We start from the raw sequence: 11,254 nt of genomic DNA, 5'->3' as shown, positions 1-11,254 counted from the left end.
TCATTTTTTTTTTTTTTTTTTTTTTTAAAGGTCATTTTTTTTGTAGGGGTTCTAGCAACTGCAACCTTTTGTCTGTCTTCTACATTTGTATTATGAGCACCTTAAGTTACATCATCTCCCCCAGCTGTTTCAGTGCATGGGAAGGAACTGGTTTTGGGGCGTAAGTTGAGGGTGTGCAGTGAAAAATGATGTTGTCTGTTTGTTCCAGTAGGGACAAGGCAGAGGATTTCAGGAAGTGCAAGATTGTCCTTTAAAAATTCTCTTTTGTATTAGTAACTTGTACTGAACTGTAGCATAGAGAAATAGAACAGCATTTTAAGTGGTCTGTTAAAACTCTACCTAATACCTGTTTATTTAAACCTGAAAACCTTTTCTTTTAATATCATTGGATTTTATTTTACTCTAGTTATGTTGTTCATCTTTCAGATAAATGAAAATGATGGGCATAAAAGAGATCTCCCTCCACAGCTTATTCAGTGCTTTGCATGTCCTCACTGCTTCCTTCTTTTCAGTCTAAGAGATGAATGTTTGAAGCATATGTCTGGAAAGAATCACTTCCTCCAGGTTTTTAAATTGAGTGGTATGTTGTAACTAGAATGTGACTTACTTCATGTCTTTCTGATATTGTATCTGAGCAGTGTAAGGCAATATATTTTCAACTGTAAATGAAAGAAAACCATTACCTCTGTGCCTTTCTAAGATGATTCTTAATTTGGAAAGAAATACACAAAATATGAAGGCCATATGACTTGTATTGTCCTCTTCCAAGATTTGATGTCTTGCTAATATAAAGAGAGATGCTTTAGGATTCCATATCTGTTTGTGCATTAGTGGTTCTCATTACATTTTCCAAATTGGAAGTAGATTTATATGCTCCTCATTGGTGTAACAGAACATCTTCATTATGTCTTGGGCCCTGTATAGAATTTGATCCTCCACTCTAAATCATCATGGCTGGTTGCAGACGATGGGGAGGGGGCCCACCAATCAGCGAATTTCTTGGACTAGACTGTCACACCTTCAATTTAAAGCACCATACAAAATGGCCATACAAATACCCTATGTTAGGGATTGGCAACATACAGTTGACAGGCTGGATCCAGCCCACAAAGCCCAATGGCTTTGTGTGTGCTCATGCTAGGGTTAAGCAGTAAGTAGCTGTGCTGGGTCTGGGCAAATTCCAGCTGTGCTCTTACTGCCACTGCTCTTTCCCTTTACCCCCAAAACTCCTACCAGCTGTGGCTTGGGTACAGCTTCCAACTGGTTGGGAGCTGTGCCATGACCAGGCAGCTGGAATTTTCATCCAAGCTGTTGAAGTTGCCATCCCTCTTGTTTCCCCCCTCTTTCCTTTTTCTCTCACCCCAGAAGTTGCAGCACTATAAATACAGCTTCCACATGCCTAGCTCTGGTGCACTTTCTCACCAGCTGGAAGCTGTGCGTATGCCCCAGCTGGGGAGCAGGGTTCTGGGAGAAGCCACAGCTGCATAGGCAAAGCTCCCAGCTGTCTGGTCCCATGTGGGCACAGGGAAAGCCCTTGCTGCTGATGCTCTGTGCCAGATGAGCTGAGTTGTTATTACCAGCAACTTGAAAAGTTTTCCAGCTGCTGTTTGCCATTTTATGGGGTCTTAAATTGGATACATGTGTTAGTACCCTTGCCCTTGATACCGTGATTAACACATTAGTTGTGGCATAAATGTAATGTATAGAGAGGCCCTTACTCCCACATCACCGGTAATAAAGCCTAATGGCTAAATTAAGCCCTCACTATTCCCTGTACAATTCAACTGATTGCACAGTTGTACAGATTGGAACTTGTAAAACAGTTGTGGTGATGGCTGTTAATTGAAGCTCACTCAGTGTTAGCTGTTAAATCAGCTTCTGAGTTTTGGTATAATAATAAGTATAGTATATAACAACACTTAGCAAATGGATGAGACTGCAAAAAATATATAATGGAATTGATTTTTTTGAATGAGAAAGGTGCAATATATTCCTTATGACCATAAAGTGCAGTTCTAGCTTAAAAACTAACCATGTAAATATGGCATTATCACAGTCAACTCTGATACTACTTTCTTACAATACAGCAGGGGATGTTGTATTGTATAATAATGGCCACAAAACTTATTTCAGAAACTACTTCCTTTTCTTTTTTCCATTAAAAACTTTTAGTTTATTCTTAGTCCTACAGTACAGAGAATCTATTAGATATAGTTCTGCCCCTAGAATCAGTCTAAGAAATGTAGTATGAAGTGTTGAAGAAATGGAGATACTCCAAAAGATACTACAACAAGCTTGTATGTAGTGTTATGTATTTTTCTTACACATTGATGTGTTTTCCCCAAAAATATGGAAATATAATAAAAGCAAAGAAGTTAGGGGAGCAGGCTTTAATGACAGAGGAAAGAAGCATCATTTGCCAAAGTCAAAGAGGGGATCAGTAATGGAATTCAGAAGAGGAGACTGGGACATGCTTCTACCAATTAGCAAGGATGATGAATAGTAATTGTTCATAGAATTAAAGTATCTCATGTTGAGGTTTTGAATATGTGGCTTCATTTTATACCATGTCATGTTACAGATGAATCAGGAACTGCACTTCCTTTGCCTTTTCCAACCTACGCAAAGAAGCTTCTGGTATCCTTATGCAAAGAGGTCCCATTCCAGGTTAAGTGCACATCCTGCCGCCAGACATTAGGGTCACATATGGAGCTAACAGCACACTTCAGGTTTGCAAGAGTTTACCTGTAGGAAATGAATGTGCCTATGTAGCTACTTGTTATTCTCATGTTTTTAAATATCAGATAGCTCCATAGTTTGGTGTCAAACTTGTAAATTCCACTTCTACCCTAGTTGTTTCAGCTTGTGATGTGTTAGTATTGGCTCAAGTATAATCCTTTGGGGAGTATTATAGACCTGTTTAAAATACCCTAAGCATTTGGGATTGCTTATTATACGTTACTGTTATGTATTAAAAGCACGTGCCATAATTTTAAACAGTAGTTCTAAAGAGCAAAATTTTTCCCATTCAAAGAGCTGACTTAGTTGGGGAAAGTGGGGAGGAAGTGTTCCTGAAAGAAGTATTTTAAGAAAAGAATTGGAGGAGACCGAACAGATTGTGGGTGAACAGAAAATGGAAGACTTAAAGCACAGAACATAAAGAGTTAGAGGTGTGAAAGTTATGAGCAAGGGAACAGTAATGAGAGAAGACTTGAAAGGGCAAAGACCATATGAAGAAAAGGATAGCAGAGATGTAGATGAGAGCAAGATCACAGGAGGGAGGGCATACTGTTTATATGTAAAGTGCAAGGCAAGAAGCTAATGAAAGCATTTGTGGGAGAGGGGGAATGTAATATGTCTAGGATTAATAAAAAGGGGAAAAACTCATTAGGGGCTTTTTGGGTACAAAATGAGAGTTCAGCCAAGGCAGGTTTGGAAAGGTAAAAAGCACAGTTACTAAACTACAAGCTGAATAAGGCAAAGACAACCCTCATTCTCTAAATCACACGGGGATAGTGGATGTCAGTGGATGTGACTACCTCCTTTAAGACAGGTGATCTCAGAGATGTATTGAAATCCTTCAGTTAGTAGCAAGGTTGTTGGTTGTAGCTGTGTTGGTCTAAGGACATATGCAGGCAAGGTTCTTTGGGTAGTTTTCACATCTACCCAAAGAAGCTTGCCTCAGTAGTTGCAATAATTTTTCCTCTATCCATCTTTCCCCTTAAATCATAAATGTTAGCTGTTGGTTTGTGCATTGCCTACAGATCCATTACAAATAAGGTTATGCATATCATGTTAAGACTTGCCTTTTCAGTAGTGTATTCAGTATTGTAACCTTGCTTGAACTCTGCACACCACTGGATCAGTTGAAGGTCCTGATCAATCTACTGCTCCCTTCCTTGGTTTAAGAGGTAGGGGGAAAAAAATGTTTGGATCATTTGGGTAAGAAATATTGATAGGTAAACTGATCCCAAAATTAGGCTATGTTAGGTCTTGTGGGGAGAGAGGAGCTGTGTAGAGCTTGTCCTTCAAAAATATGAGAGGATGAGTAAGTGGATCAGTCCTTCCACTTTTACCCCAGGAGTGAAACACTAGAGAGCTTTGATCATATAACACCCAGGAAAGAGGAAAAAATATGCCTCCCTACCTTGTCCCAGTTACAGATTGAAGAATGATTACATGTGTATGTGATTTCTTGTTCCATTCCAGACCAGCTGTCATCCCTTTTCAGTTTACTCCTCCTCAGCAACATCCTCATCCTCAACAGCCTAGTGCCAGTGAGGGCCTGTAATAGGCCTTTCAGCTTGAGTATATTCCCTCAATGCTGTGCTTAAGTGCCTCTGATCTGGAAGCAAAGTATGCTGTTCCCAGCATGGGTGAGCCCTAATTTGGTAGAGTACTGAGGCGTTAAAAATGTACAACAGAAATACAGAGGGCTTTTTGGTTGCTTGATTTCTTTAACAGGTATTTTCTAGGTAGCGAATATTCAGGGGTCTATATATGCCTATCTAGAATCCACTTTTAAATTCAGGAAATAAAGTAATATAACCAAAATGGTGATATTTATTAAGTAAGTGTTTTTAAAGAGAAATAATTCAAAAAGAAAAGCTGCATGTACTGGTACTAGCACTTCATTTAGTACAGTGATAAAACATTACTAGGTATGGGATCATTTGGTCAGTATGCAATTAAACCTGTTAAAGTACATATAAAAAGAATATTATTTCTCTATCAATGCAGTTGGTGGTAAGAAATGGATGGGTATTTAAAAGGCTTACTGTGTAGGTGCAGCTGAAATCTGAAGTGTTTAGAGCTCTGAATGTGTCTTTATATTTATGTCCGATTTAGAACTCGTTGTCGAAATTCGGGCCCTGTAGTACTGTCGGAGAAGAGCATTTCCCAGGTGGCAGAAATATTTGTAGCAAGAGGTCGCTGTCAAAATTGTGATAAGCTCTTTGCTGATGACAACCAGATCAAACAGCATAACCAAACAACTCAGCACAAGGTTAAAATTATTACCACAATGGAAGAATCTATCTTGATTTTCTGTCATCTCAATGGAAGAAAGAAAAATCTCTCTCATATCAGCCAGACAATAAATCGGTCAAAATCATCACTACTTAAGAGACCACTGACTTTGAGTGAGTCTGCTAATGAAAATAATTCTGCCATTTCAAAACAGAAGAATAATTTAGAAAACAAAAATCAGGAAGTTGGAGTAAAACTAGGTCAAGATGATACATGCAAAATAAAAGCCTGGTTTTGTGAATGTTTTTTGAAGTTTTCTTCTGAAGAGTCAGTAGAAAAGCACATTTTTTCAGCAAATAGAATCTGTTATAAATGTGCGGTCTGTGGGAAGCTTGCTGAAAACTCAAGCATTATCAGTCTCCATATGAGTCGGTTCCACGGAGGGGCACACTTGACTAATTTCCTTTTCTGGTGTCGAGCATGTAATGCAGATTTATCAAAAGAAGAGAATGTTATGGCACATGTGACTGAATTTCATGGTGGACATAGTTACTATTTTGAGCAGGAAGAAGCTCTAGAGGATGAATCTATGCCATCTTCTGACACAGTTTGTAGTACCTCAGTTAAATATGAAGAAAACGTTACTATCTCTGTAGAGCAGTCCCCTGGGAAAAATCCCATTTTAGGAAAATGGCAGTGCTGCATTTGTGAGGAAATGTTTGATTCTGAAGGTAGTGTTAAAAAGCATTGCATGTCTTTAGAAAGCCATGAATTTCACAGGTATTGCTGTGGATTGTGCAAAAATCACTTTCGTAAAATAGAAACGCTATACCGACACTGCCAGACGCACCACAATCAACAAATACAGGTTAAATATTATTGTGGTATTTGTGGGAATCTCTTTTTTGATGTTGAGGAAGAATTTCTAACACATTATAAGTCTTCCCATAGCATGGATTATATGTTTGTGTCTGAGCAAACTGAACCATCAATAAAAATTGAAGAAGATTTTTTGCCATTAGAAGAAGAAAACTATCTAAGCTGTGGCTGCCGAGAAGATTACGTCTCAAAAGCAAATAGAAAGATAGATTATGATATTTGTCTGAAAAACATGCTAAAAAAAGGAAATCTGTGGTTTCGCTGTTGCTTCTGTACAGCAACAGCACAAAATTATGCAGACTTGAATGACCACCTCAGCAGTCACCCAACACAGAAATGCACCCAAGTGACGTATGTTGTGAAGTGTAGCGCGTGCAGCAGAAATTTTACTGATCTTAAGAGTGCCCATCAACACTATCATGATAAACATTGCTTCTTGCAGAAGCCTGATACAACGCAGTTCAGTTCAAAAGAAGAAAGCAATGTCTTTAAATTCACAGCAAGCGGTGCTTGTGTGGGTAAGAAGCCTGACAAACTGAAGCTTTCTGAAAAGTTTCCGAAAAGATCAAAATCTCCCTCTTCAAAGGGACCCATAGATGGAAAGAAAGGAAGAAGTAAGAAAACACATTCGCCAGAACCTAATGAAGGTATATGGAAATTCTTTGTAGTTTTAATACTCAGTAGAAAAATCACTGCTTAGTTCACTTGTATATAGCAGTTGTTTAGTAGACCTGTATTCTGTCATTAGTATTCTGTATTTTCAGTTCTTACTTTCAACAAAAAAAAATTCCAGAATTTTTCGGGTTTTATATTCCAAACTTAAATACCGGGTTGAAATCAGGATAAAAGGAAGAAAAGAAAAAAATATATTGGTTTAAATTGGGGAAAATAATAAATTTTTGGGGGGCTGAGAGCATGTTCTCATGTGCCCCCTGGGTGGGAAAGTCTGCTCCGAGGGCCCAGAACAAGGGAGCCAGTGTGGGGCTAGTTTTGGTGGGGATGGACCCCTCAGGACCCCTATGCCTGCCCTGCCAGGTGATGTCTAGCCAGGGCAGGGCACAGGACAGAGCTGCGGCTCGTCCAGGGGGCGTGGGGAGGGGCTTGCAGCTCCCGCCACTGCACAGGTCCCACGAGGCACAGGGGTGCTTGAAAACGTGTAAATCAGTAAAAAACCAAATAACCTCAATAAAAAAAACTCAGGTAATTTATCGGTGAAATTTGGTAAAAACCAAAAATTCAGAAGACTATCATGCACATCTCCAGTTTGCACACAGAAAAATTTATGTTCCATTCATAGTTTTAAAGTTGTAATTTTAACTCTGAGAACTAAACTTGAACATCCTTTTTACTCCACCCTCAGTACTTTATTACTTCTAGAAACAAAAGCAAATAGCTGGTGTTGGTGTGATACAAGACTTGGCTTTGGTGTCCAGATCAATGGAGCAGTGCTGAGTACTTCCAATTTTGTGATCAGGACAGACATAGAGACATACAGAGCTCCAAACAGACTTCTACATGGAGCAGTGTCAGTGCTGCATATAAATTCCAAGTGGTTAAAAAATCGCTAGGGAAATAATTCTGTTTAGTTTCATAGTTGGTAGGGTCGGAAGGGACCTGAGCAGATCATCAAGTCTGACCCCTGCCATGGCAGGAAAGAGTACTGGCGTCAAATGACCCCGGCAAGGTGTTCATCCAGCCTCCTTTTAAAGACCCCAGGGTAGGAGCCAGCACCACTTCTCTTGGAAGTTGGTTCCAGATCCTAGCCGCCCTGACAGTGAAGTAGCGTTTCCTGATATCTAGCCTGAGTAATATCAGTAGTAATAGTACTGACCATAATTCTCACTTACAATTATTTGGGAGTTTATTTTTGCAAACATGTCTGAAATTTAATGTTCAGTTTAAACAAATTTGGGTACACTCACATTGTGTATTTTATACAGTTCAAGACAGTGAGCTGCCAGATTTTGACTACCTCAAGACCATGACTCACATTGTGTTGGTGGATTTAGACAATTGGGGAAGCTTTTTCACTCGTCTTCCGGCTAGCCTGAATCAAGGGACATTTATCTGGGGATTTCAAGGTAAAGATTATCTCAGGAAATATCAATAAATGCTTAACAAAAAGACACAAATAATCTAATAGAGCTTTATAGAACCAAGAAGGGCAAAGAACATATGATCTTTTTCATTAGATCGCTTGAATATACCAGCCTGGGGCAGGAGCCTATTCTCTGCTGTTAAAGTTCCTTAAGTCTGTTGTTATAACACTAAACATAATTCTAAGTCATCCTGCTTGGGTGCGTAATTGGTGGAATAGGATGTAGCCCATGGAGTTTAGCAGTAACCTACAAAAAATGTAAAGTGATGTATTGCACATTATTAACATACTCATGCAACTGATAAAGAATACTACTATATGACAGCTACAAAATGCCCTTGTGTTTTCTTTTACATTATTGAATAACCCTTTCATAATAGAAGTTTTCACTTCTGTGCATAATAAATAACACATCTGTGACTTTGAGAGTAGGAGGGATAATGGGAAGAGAACTGATTTGAGGAATTCCCTTGGTGACTTCTGCATATTTGCTCTTACCAATAAGGTACCTTGATTTACAGTATTAGGTGATTACGACTGTTACTGAGGGCTTTTTTTTCCTTCAGGCTGGCCATTCTGGAAGCTTCAGTGTTTAGAACCATGGATGTTATAAACAGAAACAGACTGTACACATTTATTAAACTAATTATGCTAATCCCCTCTTCCCACCACTTAAATGGTTTTGTTGAAAATATATTACCCAATTTTCTTGTGGGAATAACACTGCATGATGGTAACTTCAGATAAGTTGCATTAAGCATTTTTTATTCTGGTAATGCAGTGATTTGAGATGAATTGAAATGGTACATGTTTATAAATATGATGGCTTTTCCAGGAGTAACCAAGAAATTGATATAAAAACTAACTTGAAAAGTTTTACTGAGGGTCATAGAATTCAGGATACTTCTTTTGTCAACATTTGTATTCAATAATACACCACACTTGCTCTTTTTACTGTTGGCTTATCAATGACATGCATGTATTTTTGCTTCACTGTTTAGGAGGATGTAGCAACTGGAAGCCTCCAGATAAATGCAAAATCTTTGATTATCTTAATAAGATAGGATGTTTCTTCCTTCATCCACGCTGTGGGACCAGAAGAGAAGCCGCAGACTTTGCACTCTGCATGCAAGTACGTTATATTACTGTGTGTGGTTGCTGGTTATTTCGCTATTTGGAACAAGCTGGGTGGAAGATGATTAGGCCAATTAAATTGAATTCGTTGGTGGAATTTTCAAGTTTTTGTTCAGTATTAGAAAATATTGAAGCAGTGATAAGAGCAAAATTTAGCCATTGATAAGTATTTATGAAAATCCCATGTTGACAGTAAGTTTCATACCATTGTTCTTGTCCATGTAAATCATGTTAGTGCTTGCATCAAGATATATTTATTTTTGATGTTGTATATTAAGTTCAGATGTCAACAGTTTCCATGAGTGTGTTCATTCTATTATGTCAAACACAAATATTAGTGGAGAGTCTTGTTTTGTGCTAAGTAAAGAACTGAATATTCAGAGTGAATGTATTCTCTAGTGACATTTATATGGTTATCTTATTCATGTGGATCTCCGATTTACTTAGTAGAATTCATACTTAACAACAAGAAAGCAGGTTCTGGCAGTAGAGAAGGAAATTGGTTTTAAATATTACATTTAAGAAGAAATTTTTCTCCAGGAAACTTACTTATATCAAAATACTGTCTGATACCTAAAATGTTTTAATTTCTTCCTTATTCCCGTCTAGGCTGGCCGTCTGGATGAACACCTCCCCAAACAAATTCCTTTTACCGTTCTTTCTGGAGACCAGAGTTTTCTAGAACTAGAGAAGCAGTTTAAGTTGACACATCGATCAGCTCACATTCTAAATCCTCATCACATAGACGGAGACATGATGTGTGCCTTATTAAATAGCATTTCGGATACCACAAAAGGTAGTACATAAAGAACGAGCAGAATCCATCCAGTAAAATAAATGGATACTAGTGTTGAGAAAAACAGCTATGATTTGTTTATCCTTGGTGCTTTATTACCCAATAGTCATATTTCTGACTCCCTCTCCCCCTGCCGGGTTGTTCCTGCCTGCCACTTCTTGAAGAACATAACATTTGGGCTTTCTGGCCTTACTTAGTATACCCTCTTGGGTCCAGAATTGCATTCCACACAGTCTTAACAAGCTATACCCATTATTATGTAGTGGATTTGCTTGTTAAATTGCGTGCTGAATTTGGGAAAGTAGTATTTCAACCTGTGACTGAAGTGGCTGGTACTCCTTGCTCCCACACTTCTGAGATGCTAGTCACCAGTAACAGGATTTAAACTGACATCACCATAACGATCGTTCTTTGAATCTGTAGTTTGTGTTGATCTGAAATCCACACTGTCTGTTATTTTGGAATCCAAAGTGGCTCTTCCTCCTTGTCTCTGTAGCACAGGGAAGGGTGGTGGTCGTGGGGACGCTCACATGCCTAGCCAGCTGCGGTGGAGGGGGGACAAAGCTGCAGCTGGGCAGCTCCTGTCCCAGTGCACAAGGCTCCATCTTCCAACTGCCTTTCACCCACTCAGGAACCTTTTGATTGTACTGTTTAACTTAACTATAGGGGAGTAACAGGAAGCTAAGAACAATAGCATCGATATGTTTTATAATTCTATAATCCCTTATGAGCTTGTTCTAAGAATAGCTAACAAGGAACATTCCCACAGCCAAAATAATGGTATACTATTATTTTCTCCCATGCCACACACTTTTTTCACACAAATCAAGCCCCCAAAATTGGGGTGTATGTCTTAAGTGGGGAAGCTGATTTTTCTGCCCAAAATATAAGCACCTCATTTTGATTCCTGGTTCAAAAACAACTGGCTGGGAGCAGCAGTGTCATTTCTATTCAGACAGTTGAGGGAGCAAAATCTGTGGGTTGTAAAAATGCAGGCTGAATTTTGTGTACTACTCCAATATCCAAAAAAGTCCACACTTTGTGAATTCTAGTATTCACAAAGTTCAGAATGGTTTTTTCCACTCTGCTATTTAAGATTGGAAAGAAGTGAGATTGGGATTTAGAAGGGAGAGGAGCAAGTAACGCTGTGTGGAATTGCGGAGTCTGAGTAACAAGGGTGGCTAAGGAGGACAGTTATTGCTAATAACGGGGCTCAGTGAGCTTGGGATGAGTGGCAGATGAACCAAATTAAAAAAACAAGGCGACTGGGGCATAGATGCCTACACAGTCAGATGGATTGCAGATTGGCTGAAGGGTCGCACTCAGAGGGTGGTGGTGGATGGGTCATACTCGACCTGGGGGGAGGTGGGTAGCGGAGT

The 11,254-nt window shown here is 39.1% G+C and overlaps 1 protein-coding gene across 1 annotated transcript in view; it reads left to right on the top strand.

Annotated features, from left to right (window-relative positions):
- Nucleotides 1-11,254, top strand: part of LOC109299982 (E3 SUMO-protein ligase ZNF451-like) — a 56,299-nt gene that overhangs the window by 33,907 nt on the left and 11,138 nt on the right. Inside the window, exons 7-12 of the mRNA XM_019520519.1 lie at nucleotides 427-580; nucleotides 2,582-2,729; nucleotides 4,849-6,494; nucleotides 7,788-7,928; nucleotides 8,947-9,077; nucleotides 9,689-9,875. Of these exons, the coding sequence (XP_019376064.1) occupies nucleotides 427-580; nucleotides 2,582-2,729; nucleotides 4,849-6,494; nucleotides 7,788-7,928; nucleotides 8,947-9,077; nucleotides 9,689-9,875 (2,407 nt within the window). The remainder of the gene's footprint in view (nucleotides 1-426; nucleotides 581-2,581; nucleotides 2,730-4,848; nucleotides 6,495-7,787; nucleotides 7,929-8,946; nucleotides 9,078-9,688; nucleotides 9,876-11,254) is intronic.

The sequence above is a fragment of the Gavialis gangeticus genome, unplaced genomic scaffold, assembly GCF_001723915.1.
Source record: "Gavialis gangeticus isolate Ggan-Ray unplaced genomic scaffold, GavGan_comp1, whole genome shotgun sequence".
In the NCBI taxonomy this organism is placed as follows: Eukaryota; Metazoa; Chordata; order Crocodylia; family Gavialidae; genus Gavialis; species Gavialis gangeticus.
The sequence above is the reverse complement of the archived record's forward strand: the minus strand, read 5'-3'. Positions and strand labels throughout refer to the sequence as shown.